Source organism: Diplotaxodon limnothrissa, linkage group LG9 (genome assembly GCF_057381915.1).
Source record: "Diplotaxodon limnothrissa isolate DT_005_m linkage group LG9, D_limnothrissa_male_GT1.1, whole genome shotgun sequence".
NCBI lineage: Eukaryota > Metazoa > Chordata > Actinopteri > Cichliformes > Cichlidae > Diplotaxodon > Diplotaxodon limnothrissa.
In genome coordinates this window covers 18,345,632-18,359,749 of record NC_140604.1, presented here as the reverse complement: position 1 = coordinate 18,359,749, position 14,118 = coordinate 18,345,632, and the positions used below count along the sequence as shown (strand labels likewise).

Here is a 14,118-nt window from a genome sequence, read left to right as displayed (position 1 = left end):
AGGTTTAAGAGCGGTGACAGGAAGTAATTGTATGCACGCGTCATTGCGGCTGACAACAACCGGGAAAGATAACTCACTGTAATCCTGATTTTTGCGTTTTTCAGCTTTGGATGTTTTTGTCTGGCTCGGCTCAGGCTAACACACTCTATATTCTGAAACTTGTTAATGGAGTTGAATTCTTTAGATGATATTAATAATAATGACTCAGTTGCATTTTCTTTTTAGATTTATCTTCTTTTTGCTGCAGCCTTTTCCCTCCAAGAAAACAAGTCGTTGATATCCTCATCATCAACATCCTCACAGACTCTTAGCAGAGGTGGAGGACATCCTGTTTATGGGAAATGCTGTAGCCGTGTGACCTCTGTTCATTGGACAGGCACATATTGAAAATCAGTATCACATGCTCTGATCTGACATGAAAGGCTTTGGGAGTGAAAGTGAATGTTTGTCTTTCCAGCATTTACTTTAGACAGAGAAGACATTAACGCCCAGACTTTTATTAATAAAATGAACGTTGCATGTGTTTAAGCATTGTATGACATGATTACTAATTACTCTACTGCTTAGTTACAAAAAACCATGAAAATACCGTCCTGTGAAACACTAAGAACATCCTTATTGCTTCGATAGGAATTAAAAGCCATGTGCTGCTGTTCAAATGCATTTGAATAAGTGATCATCAACTAGGTGACCACCTATGGAGAACTCAAGTGTGTGTTAACACAATGCTACCAGGGGTGAACATCGCAGAAGTGTCACCCGAAGGTCAGACCTTGGGGTCAGATTAATGTTCAGTGTGTTTGACCAGCTGTCAAGCACAGTGGTGGACGGGTACAGGATATGCAAACCCTCCAGTCATTGAGTCGACCATGAACTCTTCTTTATCTTCTGTATAGTCAAATGTGAGGCCATCTGTCCAACAGCTAAGGTGGCATGCTTCAAGTCAAGTCAAAATTTATTTCTATAGCACATTTAAAAGACTAGCGTACATCAAAGTGCTTCACAATAAAACCGCAATGGGGGCAGAACAAGGAACAAATAGTACAGTTACAATTAAAATTACCTTACATGGTGTAGTGCAGGCCGAATGAAAGTCAAACTTCTTTGCTTCAAAAGCTAAGTTGAACAGGTGTGTTTTTAAGCGTGATTTGAACGATAGATTTGATTCCGATGTACGGATATCAACTGTGTGATTATTCCAGAGTCTAGGAGCGGCAATGGCAAAAGCATAGTCACCTCTGGTTTTTAAACAAGACCTTGGTTGCATTAGGAGCAGCTGGCTGGAGGATTTTAGTGCTCTCTTTGTGTTGTACAGATCAAGGAGATCAGTTAGGTAGCTAGGGGCCAGGTTATTTAGAATTTTAAAAGTGAGCAGAAGGATTTTGAAATCAATGCGATATTTGACGGACAGCCAGTGTAAGTTAGCGAGGATAGGGGTGATGTGCTCATGCCTTCTAGTGCCGGTTAAGAGGCGTGCTGCTGCATTTTTGGACTAATTGTAGGCGCTTGACTTTTATCCTTAGCACAATAAAGTGTTCTTAAGCGACTATTTCATTCTGACCCCTGGACAGAGTTGTGAAATAAGGACAGAGTGTATAAAGCAAGGGAAAATATAATTTTGCACCACTCTTCTGCTTCTCATTTCACAATAATTTTACAAGCACTAGCTCTGTTTCCCCATTCCTCCCTCCTCTGTACATCAGACTGTTCTGAACACCCACTAAGCAGCGGGTGCTTCAGTGCATTGTTTTGTATTATCTGTGAAGAGAAAAGGTCAGAGGTCTGGTGACAGGGGACACACACAGCAGTGTTGAGCATTCAAGCACTTCAGGGTAAAACACATAGCTGCCGTAAGGCTTTTAAACATTACCAACTAACACACGCAAACACAGTAGTGTACATTGTGCAGGTGTTTCCTGTTCAGATATGATGAATCACGCTCTCTTCCTCTTTTCAGATGGATTTCCTTTTTCTCTGGGTTACCTCCATATCCCCCAGGACAAAATTGCAGTCGCGCATGAATGGAGTCATAAAAAAAGACAAACAGGAGAGTTAGCTTTTTCCAGGATTTCCATCTCCAAACATAATGATTATCTAAACAATGACCCTGAATTTAAAAAAAAAGACATTTTCTATTTTTGTTTAATCCCTTTATAGCATTTCATGAAGCTATAAGTAGCTGCTAGAAGCTGCTCTCTCTCCTTTCACATATATACCAAATAGAAGCTGTAGGCTAAAGAATGCCTGCTGTGGGTTTTTGCGTAGGTTGGCTTATGCAGTGTCTCCAGCCTAAGTGTTTTATTTTCACCAGTCAGTCTATGGGCACTCGTGTCTGTGTACGCATGTTTCTGAATGAATATGCGTGAGGGTTTTTTTCCCTGCAGGACACATAATCTTTAAAATCAGAGGAGGAGGCTGCAGCGCCTGCCCGCAGAATCAATATCTTTTTAAGTGGGTCTACATTAACACTGCATTAGCCTACTTAACAAATGGCAATGTGTTGGCTGTGACAAACTTTTTTTTATTCCAGTGTCTTTAATTTGGTAGTGAGCCACCATAACTCTCTTATTTCACTTCAAACGTTGTTGCTAACTAGGTTTGCTAGCTCAGTGGCTGACGTTAGGCTAGGTGCGATCATGACTGAATGATCACAGCTGATGAAGCCAGGAATTCTACTTTTCTGTTTCTATCCAAATACATCTACTTCACATGGAATTAAAGCTCCATTTGCAGGGCTAAGCTGAGTGATTTGACAAATTATGCAATGTTAACAACTGAATCTACGATAGAATATCATTGCATATAAATAACACGGTGCTTTCGCCGTTATGATAAAGTCAAATGATTTTAACTGCTGCCATTTCATTCAGTTTCTATGGCTCTTGTGCAATGAGGAAACTTTTTCTTATTTTTATATTGCATAGATTATCCAAATTAAGCTCTGATAAGAATTTACCCAGGAAACCACAGCGTTATCTCCAAGGTCAAATTTGGTTGGAGTATGACAGCAAAAACTGATGTTGATGAAAAGGTTCAGGCGGACAGACCAAGAAATATTGATCTATCGATGATTGATTAACAAGTAATTTGGTCATTAAATTGTCATTAGAAGACAGCCACACTATGTCTTCTCCATATACACGGACTGGTGTTACATTCATCTTTTACTGTTTACTATAAACCACTACAATAATTCCATCTATCCATTTATATTTTATCTACATGGAACTGCTGTCTCATTTGTTTGCTGTTGAACTTAACAGAAAATTCAATACCCTGAGATGGGCATCAAAAAACAAGGCAAGCGCAGGGCTGAAATAAGTTCAGAACTACATTTTTCCATATTTATTGTATCACAAAAGGGTTAAATGTTTAAAGCACTATATTCAGTTCACTTTTACTTATATAGTACTAAAATCACAACAGCAGCCACCTCAAGGCACTTTATATTATAAGGTAAAGACCCAACAATAATACAGAGAAAACCCCACAATAGTCAAATAACCCCCTTTGCAAGCACTTGGGGAAACTTGGGGAAAAACAAAACACTTCTGCTTGTCACCAGACAATAATGCACTTAGTGGAGACATCTTGTATCACATGTTGGTAGTCACATGATTAAATTACATATACAGTAAAAGATGGATGGAGGTAGTGTGATGTCAGTGATTGGTTTTAGAAGTCCCTTTTTGATTAGTGTTTTCATTTCCCCAAAAAAGTGAGGGATGCTGTGAGACCACATACGAACTTGCTTTTAGCCAAGGAGAATTTTTAATGACAATAATTATTCCACATCCATTTATGGCCAAAAATGAGTGATCGAGACTGTAAATTCAGCAGGAAAGTGTTTACAGAGGTCAAAACAAAAAGGCGTTTTCCCATCGTCACCTGGTGGTTTTCAGAAAGCAGGTTTAAGACACTTGTGTGTTTTAGTGTTTTGTTTTGACTATGATCTATGACAAATGGGAAAAAAAATAACCACTCTAATGCTGTAACATGTGCATTGGTTGTGTATTGTACCACGAAGAACATTTGCAAGTGCTTAGGAAAAGAGAAAGTACAAAAGATAAGTTAAGTGAAAAAGCAAAATGAAAGAAAGATTTAAGATGTCTTTGAACATTTCTTCTCTGCCATCGGAGGGCATTATTATAAAGCTGTGCTCGCTCTGTAGTTCAGCTGAATAAGAAACAGACAGCAGAGCAGGAAGTCTGAGGTTTAACAGCTGCTCCTGAGTTGAATGTCTTATTTATAAAAGGATAATATGAAACAAGTCGATGGACGTTCAAGGAATATGTTGAGCTGACAGTGCACTTACCATAGACAGTATAAAAGATGGATCTAGCCACCATGATGCTACCCACTAGTTTTGGACTTGACATTTTGAAGCTTTAAAGTTACGTAGATGAAAGATGGCTGTGCTAACGTATCAGCTGAACTGTACTCAAACTACAGGGGTGCCTCACTGAAGCACAAACTCCTTGGATGGTTTGTACAACACAGAAGGACGTGATATTAGTTGATAATCAAGAATTCAAAATAGCACACAGTGAAGAGGTTCAGTTTAATAACTAAAAGTTATTAAAGTTACAGGCATGAAAAATTTAAATTTTTGTGAATATTTGATATGGAAAAAAACTTTATACACCTTGAGTTCCTATAAATATAAATGCATATATATATTTAACTTTTGCTGTCTGGAGAACAGTTTTTGTTCAGTACTTCACTTTTTAATTAGCCACTTCCTGTTTAAAGAGAAGCACACAAGCCGCACGCCACTTTTTAATTGGCCTCTAAGCAATGGGGATCCAGAGTCTTTTCTCTGCTGAGTGCTAGATAGTGTTTTATAGTTGGAAAACCAAGACAGAAATCTTCACCACCATTTTCAGTCCCCATCCTATTTCATTTCAAAAATGTCTCTTTTTTTGCCTCAGATAAGCTTCAGCTGTTGTCGAGGAAACATCTTCTCATGTTGATATTTTTGGATCTCAGAGGCTCATTAAGGCTTTCACGCCAAACCAGGCAACGCACACCCAGATTGTGTCTGAGAGGTTGGACTGAGTCAGTGTACCCGGGCCCGTCTGCTTCGCTGAGCTGCGTTCGCCACAGGCCAAAGCTTATGAAACAGTGTCATGATGAATGTGGTGGGGAGATGTGAACCATTGCGTCTAGTTTCCCAGGATCGCTGTGGTTACTGCATCTCCCCGTTTGCCGTCTCCTTGTCTCCTTGATTTTTTTGTCAGTCGGCGTATTGGTCTGCTCGCCTCTCTTCGGCTTATCTGATTAGTTTTGCGTGCTGTCTTGTGATTTGTTATGAGAGTGAAAGTCACAGGGAAAGAGGGGGGGTAGTGTTCTGTTTGTGTCTGCGCAAGTGCAGGTACACAGTCAGGGTCACCAGGTCGCACCACATATTCGATCTGGCAAACTTTAAGCCCGTCTGCCCTTCTTGATGCTACCACAGTAAGAAAGATGTCTCCTTCACCTTAGTATGAAACTGGTAATATTTCAATGTGTCAGCCTATGGAGCCATCTACGTGACAGGCAAAAAGTGAAAAAGCGTCATAGTATTATATTTAAATGGCTTTTATTTACTTAGGCAGATTCCAGTTTCTTGTGACACTGCATCTGTCAGTACATTACGTTAACCATTCAATGTTCAAAGCAGAATAGTGAAGAGTTGCAAACCTTGTACCACAAATTGCAGGATATAGCACCCAAAATGCATACACTGAAGGTGGATAGATTTAACAAAAGGCAAGGTGTCCGTAAGCAGTTGCCATAAGTCCATAAGCAAAGAGACAGATATCCAAAAGGCAACTTATTAAATCCCAGAGAGCACTGAGGAAACATGGGGAGACACACAGGGAGGATTCACAGCCACTGTGAGAAAGACTGAAGGGAAGAGAGCACTTTATCCACAAGGGTTTGAGTGCAGGAGAGTAACGGTATGCAGCTGAACCTAATTTGGGCAACAGGACAGAGGAGGAAGTAAAACTAAATGCAAGAGGCGAGTGACAAATAACTACTAAAGTAAACCAGGAAATAGATAACAGCTAAAACCAGGAAATGAAGAGACGTGAATGAACTTAAGAGGGGGGAGGACTGAGGCAGTGAACGCATAGAATACTAGTGAACAAATGAAAGTCAACAATAAACAATAAATACAACTTAGCAACTAGAAACCATGAAACATCTACAAGTTGTGTGTAAAAAAAAAAAGAAAGAGTGTTTTTGTTCAGTATTTTTTGTTTCCAAACTTTAAGACTTGTTCAAAAATCTAATATAATTCAAGCACATTTTTCTGTTGAGCACCACAGCGGTAAATCATGTCTCGTGACGATGTTTCATCCCATAATTTATCCCTAGCAAATGCCCAAGTGACTGTACATGACATCACGGTCTGTTTAAGCTGTTTGTCTTTCTGTTTGAGTGAAGCGACAGTCTGGAATACGTAAAAACACAAAGCTATAATAAATTTGATATTTACACTGAATCACAAGCGTTTTTACTTGAGCCAGACTAGGTTGCATCATATTAAGCAAAATTATTGTTGACAAATGGGATTGCTTTTTCTTTTTTGGCTGTTAAAATCTGTAATTATGTTTTTTTTAAAGCTGGCATTTAGACAAAGATGCTTTAATACTGTCATTTATTAAATCCTGGCTGGTCTTATTTTTATCGTATATGTCTCTGTAACCTACATTTCTCTAACCTGTGCTCCTCTCTCTATAGGAGATAAAGAAGGAGGGGAAGAGGGATGGAGGACAGGCAAGCACAATCAGACCTGACCTCGCCAACGGCAGTGCTAGCCCCGTGCTGGACTCCACCGTACGACCAGGCAGGAAAGGTACTCGGCTCTGTCTCCTACATTCATACACTGTGGTCATTCAGTAGCTTTAAGGCTTCAGGCCTAAATATAGATCCTGTTAATGTGAGGAAAGATTTGGGTCAAGCACTGCTGAGCATGTATACACATACTAGACAGTCATGTGCTCCAGGGTAGTATGTGTGCATCTATATTGGAGTCACTGGATAGGTAATTAGCCTATTAGTGTCATGGATGGATTACTTTGTTTGGCAATCAATTAAATTTTTAGTGACTTGCAAATTAGACTAAAGGAGCAAATTTATGGCAAAGGAAAATTAAAACATGCATTCAGAAATTGTTATGCTCTGGAGTTCCATTCATAAGATAGAGCCAAAAGATGCAGGATAAAGGGAGGCAGGTAAACGTTTTGACAGAATTACATGAACGAATGAACAAAAGGCGCTGGTGTGCACAAGCAGGATTATCCAAACAGAATTCCAAACAAGGCCAGGTGTCAGGGAAAAAAATCCAAATTCAGGCAATTTGTCCAGGCACAAGAAAACTGACAGAGGACACACAGACAGGCAAGGAAGGTGGTGGATAAACTCAACAAACTAACAAACAACAAGGAGATCAGGAGGGCTGTAAATACAGAAAACTAAGTGAACACAGGTGAAGCTAATGAGAGTGAAGCTGGCAATACTGAGTGTAAGAAAATAACAAAGAGGGGAAGTAAGACAGCAGGGATACACAGGGATACTCTTACTTCCCGTCCTATTTTAAAGAATTATATAATTGTTGAAAATAAGACGGGAAGTAAGAGTAAGCATCACACAAAAACCACAGTGATAATGGTGATAACCAAAAACTAAAGGACGCTATTGTAAGAAATGACCACAAGAAAACAGTATGAGCAAAAAAAGAATCTCAAACTCACGCTGAGTCAAAACAGCTTAAAAATGACAAAGTAGAGACAAAGAGATATAAAAGATCTTAAAAAGTTGCCAAACAACTGCAACAAGACAATGAGGGAAGGAGAAGAAGAAGATGTGAAGCATAAACATAATTGCATACACAGCACGACCATACAATTTCAGTCTGGGTGTTTTCGTCCTATTAAGGAGGAGTGTGATACAAATAGCAGCTTTTAAACATTTTTTTTTTCAGGTTAACAATTGGCGTTACTCCAAGAACCAGTATTAAGTTTAATACATGGTTGTACACATTCGATTAATATGCTCCTCTTGTTTTGCTTGGATTCCACATCTCTTCTTTATAATCACTATCTATTGAACCAGCCTCTGTAAATACTACATATGCTACACATCGAAATATAAGGTGAAGAAGACTGACACCTTGTGGACAAAAGAGAAGGCGCAGGGTCATGTCTTAATGCCCCAGCTGCTGTAGGATGAGTCAAGAGTAATGAGCAGGGTAATGAGTGTAAGACAAACAACTGCAAGGCCAGTATGAAGTGCTTGGTGTCAGTAATGGTTAAGCTGCCCTCTAGCTAAAAGGTCAAAGGTCGCCATCAAAGGCTTCAGCCATGATGGCTTTTAATCAGTCTGTAACACCTGCTTAGTCTCTGTAAAGCACTGATTACAGATAAGCGTGTGAGCTCATTATGTTACATGTAAGTCTTAGATATGTCTACATATAAACTGTGTGTGTATGTTCTCTTTCTGTTTATGTGGTTGTGGTGGCTGTGTGTATGTGTGCTGTGCAGGAGAGCAGATCCGTAAACGAAGATGTAAGGCTGCGTTTAGCTACGTTCCTCAACACGAAGATGAGCTGGAGCTGAAAATAGGAGATGTGATTGAGATCATAGCAGAGGTGAGAACTACATCATGAGCCTACAATGTAAAACCAGAAAAAAGGATGCAAAATAGCATAAAAATAACATTTTAGGTTATAGACGACAATCTCACATTAAGGTCCACATAGCAGTTCTGGAGATTTCGGGCTTTCTCAGAAGAATGAGCTTCCCAGTTATAATAATGGGTAATGAGTGCGGCAACGGACTGGCAACCTTTTTATGCTGTAGCCAAACATTTGCCATAAGACACCAAGGAAAACTCCAGGCTTCCACCCTGAATTAGACATTTATGAGTACTTGGTAGCCATTTCTTCACGGTTTAAAAACTGAAAGAAAGAAATCGTGTGTGTGTCCCCGTCCCTTTTGAAAAAGAGTAAGAAAATTTAGCAAAATATATCTACTCAAGTAAAGTCAAATTTTTAAATTGCCATGTTAAAAAATGAAATGCGGGAAGAAAATACAAGTAACTGAAGTTTTATTTCATCAAATGTGTAACAAGAAAGAAAAATTTGATAAAATAAAATGTTTAAATAGTATGTATTTTTAAAAAATATTTAAATTTTACTTTTAAACGTGTACATTTATATATTTATGTTCTTTTGAATAATTAAGATGTTGAAATTCTCATGTTTTCTTTATATATTAGTTATTTATTCTTTGGTGATCACCACAACGCTGCCCTATATTTCCGAAAAAGCTTTTTTTAGGCTTTATTGTTTGTAAAGAACATTGTTTTTTTCCACTAATTATATTTAAAGGAGTAAATCTATGTATATCTGAGTGTATAAACGTGTGCATGTTGTCCATGTTGTGTAACTGTATGTTCAGGTAGAGGAGGGCTGGTGGGAGGGAGTTCTTAATGGGAAGACTGGAATGTTTCCCTCCAACTTCACCAAAGAGATCCTCACTGATTCAGAGACGCCCTCTTTGGACTCGCAGGAGGAGAACCGCAGTGGACGCACAAGTGAGTTACAGCTAATCAGAGGGTGGGGACATATCTAAATTTAAAAAATCCATCACTGCTTCTGATTACAAGATTTATTTGTTTATTTTCAAATCTTCTAATTATTTCATGAAATCAGCCCTTTTTGCATTGCTGCAACAAACTAAGATGTGTTGTGCATTATTTGTGTGTATGTAGATAAGGACAGCCCAAGCAGTGAAAGCGACGGTGGGGACAGTCGGTCAGAAACAGGGTCAGAAATCCCTCCCAAGAAGGTAAATACAGTCAAATACTTGTGCATTGAGTGCTACCTCATCACACTACAAGCTTCCTTGGGGGGGTGACCTCCCCTATAAAGTCAGCCATGAAATTAAAAGTAGGCAGGACGGTCACATTTGTTTTTTCAAAGCCTGCTGTCTTTGGGGGTCAGGGGAATACAAAGTGCAGATTCTGAATCTTTACAAAGACTGCATGACAAAATCTGTACTTCCCATAATCCTATGCGCATCCTCTAACTGCTCAGAGACTGCTGGTCGGCATGAGAGGCATCTAAATAATATAGGATGGTTATAGTGATTTGGTTGGATAGTGCATAAAGCTAATTATTAGCACTCCACAGCTAGTTTGTAAAAATTAATAGCAACCATTTTAATTAAACATAAATTATATCTCAAGCTAATTTTTAGTGAATGAATTTATCTTCTTCCCATTTTTTTATTTCAGCATATTAACTATGGCTCAAGGGAAAGATAAAAGAAGGGTAAAGATGGGAATATGTTACAACTTTCTGGTAATTTAAACACTAAAAAAATGGTATCATGTTCAAAGCAAAGTGGTAAACTACTCAACTCAAGTTACAGTCAGAACAATAACCATAAAAAAAGAAAAGGATCCCATGAAAAGCTGGAAACTCTCCTAGGCATTCCAAATGTTGTTTACTCGCTGTGGTTTATACCACACGGAGACACTGCAATTGAATTAATATGAGCTTCATGTAAGGTCATATTAAGGTATAACATCAGTCAGCAGCACAAACCGATCTAGTGTTCCTAGCACCTGGCCTTATTTTGGCAACAGAAATGTCTGGAACAGAGGAAGCATACAGACAGACATAACAGACGAGGATTATGATGCAGGGGTGGTAACTCTGAGTACATTCTGAGTCATAGATGGAGAAATGAAACTTTACAGGGTCAATGGATGAGCACAAAGGAAGCTGTTGTTGTTTTTCTTTCCTATTTATGATTTTGGTTGGACTGCTCCTTTAAAAGATAATGCTGTTTTTCATTATACCTCTTTAAACCCCCTAGGGTCAGCTCAGAGGATTTGGCTTTGGTAATATCTTTAAAGACCAGCCCATCAAGCTCAGGCCTCGCTCAATGGACGTGGACTCGGAGGTGGACAAGGTGAGTCACACACACCCAGCTGTGTTTGTGTCACTTATGTTCACTTCCTGGAGACACACAGTAACAATAAACCAAGTAATCAGTCTAAAATTAAATGACTAGCACTATGGGGTCTGTTTTGTCCCCATAAGGCAATTTAGTAAACAGGTCCCCACAATGGAAGTAATACAAGTATACACATTCTGCTTTATACACTCTATTTTATAGACTTTTTAAAAAATTATCATCAACAGCAATGAGGAAAGGAAGTCACAGCCTTTGGGCCGCCCCTTACTCAGCTTCAGTTTTACAGCACAGGAAGTGGTTTTATGTTAACACACATGCACACACACACATGCACACACACACATCCTGTAGGGAATTGACAAGCAAAGCAGAAGTGAGAGCGCAGCAGGGCAGACAGAGAGAGCAGGAGAGGGGAAGGGAGTTGATACAGCTTTTCACTGACGTCTACATATTCACGTCTATTCTCCTGCTGCGTGAGCTGATGTAGCAAAGCCTCGTGCGAGTTTAACTGGAGACACAGAAAAAGACGGTAGGGACGGGTTTTGTCCGCGTATTTTTGGAGGGTTATTCATTTTGCATATTCTTCTCTTCTTCATTGGAAATTAAACAGCGTAACAACATAAGGCCAGGTGAGGCAGGAGTTTTAAGCAATGTATGTTTTTGCTTTTCACACTGTTGTCAGCGAGTTTTGTAAATATTTCTCAGGGAAACACAGAAAAAGAGATAACGGCCACCAAGAAGACATTTCTGGGGCTTTAAATGCTACAGAATTGATGCTTGACATGTTGGGATGACAGTGGAAGGGTTATGGATATAGACTTAAAGGGCTAGTTCACCAACAAAGCAGCCTAAAAGATGATGGTTTTATGTGTGTTTTATGCTAAAGAAGTGTTTGGGATACCAAAACGGGGGAAATATAAGCAATAAAAATATGATTTTTTATTTTGGCTCCTGTTTTAAACCACAAATATTTAAAACTGGACATAAAATAGTCCAGTTTGTAGACAGCTTTTTGAACTGAAAGCCAAGGTAACGTCACCCAACTTTTTTTGGCTTAATAGTTTCCATTGAAGGATATGGTCTTGGGTTTGTCTGTCAATTTATTGTAAATTTTAAAACATTTTAAAAGTGAGATGTCTAAACGTCAATCTTGGTGAACAGGGCTGGTAATTAAAGTGAACTTTAATGGCAGTATTAGTAAGAAAATGCTGGCAATCAAGAAATGTAAAAGTCTTTATTAAAGAAAAACAGAAAATGTTAACTTGCACGCCAAGAACAGTCAGCAGCTAAAAATTACAGACGCAAACAGCCTGAAAGTGAAATGCTGCTTAAACATTCATTAGGATGAAGTTAGAAATAAAGAACATTAACTATGTCGATGAAGGTGTGTTTAAAGAGCGTAAAACGGTCATTAAAACCAGCACACTGGTCATCAAAGCCTCCTATTTAGCAGCAGACTGTGTGTGTGTGTGTGTGTGTGTGTGTGTGTGTAAGTGAAGGATGTTTGTCAGCCTGCCCTGTTAGTGGGAGGCCGTTATGCTGCTTTATGGTGAGACTCGTCTCCTCACTCAGTAATGAGGCTCCAGAGGAAGCGTCAGGAGTATCCATCTGGGTGAGTCACACGAGGCCGTGTAACTTTTCAACTGAACGGTCGGTTGTTTGTACATGTGTGTGTGTGTGTGTGTGTGTCTGCGACTGAGTGGTGTGGCTTGCTGCACAGACGCAGAGTGACCACATGCGAGTTTAACGCAGGTGTTTATAATTTGGATTATTGCCATTGCAGCAAATGGAAACGCTTTTCTTAGTGTTTGTTCAGCGGTTCCTCTTTTTTTTTTCATTGCGGTGACTCAAAGTCACTCAGGCTTGACATCAACTGTCACCTGAAAAAAAGTCATTGGATGTGAAATAGAAACCAGCGGGAACCTTCTGATGCGAAAGAGAGACAGCAGAGACTTGGTGCATTTAAGTATGCAGTATGGTCAAGACGAGCTACTGAAGTTCAAACTGACCGTGAGAATGAGGAAGAAAGGTGATTTAAGTGACTTTGAACGTGACATGGTTAAATAACTGGGAATCCCCTGGGTTTTTTCCAAACTAGCATCTCTAGAGTTTACGGAGAATGGTCTGAGAAAACATGCAGTGAGGGTCAGTTCTCTGGGTGAAAATGCCTTGTTGGTGTCAGAGGAGAATGTCCAAACTACTTCAAACTGATGGAAAGGCAGAAGTGCACATTGAATGTTGAAGCAGATGGGCTACAGGAACAGCAGACCACAACGGGTGCCACTCCTGTCAGCCAAGAACTAGAAATTGAAGCCATTTTTTATTCTCCAAATTGGACAATAGAAAATTGGAAAACTGTTGTCTGATGTGACCAGTCTTGATTTCTGCTGCAACATTTGGTTGTTAGGGTCAGAACTAAGCCTAAACAACACGAAAGGATGGATCCATCCTGCTTTGTATCAACAGTTCAGACTGTTGGTGGTGTAATGGTGCGGGGGGGATATTTCCTTACCATAATTTGATCCTCTTAGTACCAGCTAAGCATCATTTAAAACACCACAGCCCCCTTGATTACTTTTGCTAATCATATCCTTTCTATGACCACAGTGAACTCATTGTCACTGTGGTCATAGGGCCTCCACAGTCACCAGATCTCAGTCCAATAGAGCACCTTTGGGATGTGCTGCCAACAATCTGGAGCAACTATGTGATTCTCTGAGGAGTGTTTCCAGCCACTTGTTGAATCTATGAGATGAAGTATTAAGGCAGTTCTGAAGGCAAAACGGGGTCCAGCCCAGTACTAGTAATGTGTGTTTGACAATGACCTGACAAAGTGGCCAGTGAGTGTATGTATGTGAGTGTAGGATAACATCTTAACATCAAACTTCATCAACTCACACACTGGTTGGAGTCACTGAGCAGCTGAAATATATTTGAATGGGCCAAAGTATCAGTTGGGGGTTTTGGCCAAAAAGTGAATCAGCTGTAGAACAATGGAGGACACAACATAATTAATTTCCAGTTTGTCAGTAACCCCCCCCCCCCCCCCAAAAAAAAAACAGTTCCTGTGCACAGGTTTTCTTAGTGAGATGGTGAGACAGAAAAATAAAGGAGTTTTTGCTGTCCTGTAGCAACACTCCAA

General features: G+C 39.6%; 1 protein-coding gene across 1 annotated transcript in view; it reads left to right on the top strand.

The window, feature by feature from the left end:
- sh3kbp1 (SH3-domain kinase binding protein 1) overlaps nt 1–14,118 on the top strand; it is a 45,551-nt gene that overhangs the window by 13,082 nt on the left and 18,351 nt on the right. The window contains exons 3-7 of the mRNA XM_085362804.1: nt 6,730–6,844; nt 8,532–8,638; nt 9,450–9,585; nt 9,763–9,839; nt 10,875–10,970. Of these exons, the coding sequence (XP_085218930.1) occupies nt 6,730–6,844; nt 8,532–8,638; nt 9,450–9,585; nt 9,763–9,839; nt 10,875–10,970 (531 nt within the window). The remainder of the gene's footprint in view (nt 1–6,729; nt 6,845–8,531; nt 8,639–9,449; nt 9,586–9,762; nt 9,840–10,874; nt 10,971–14,118) is intronic.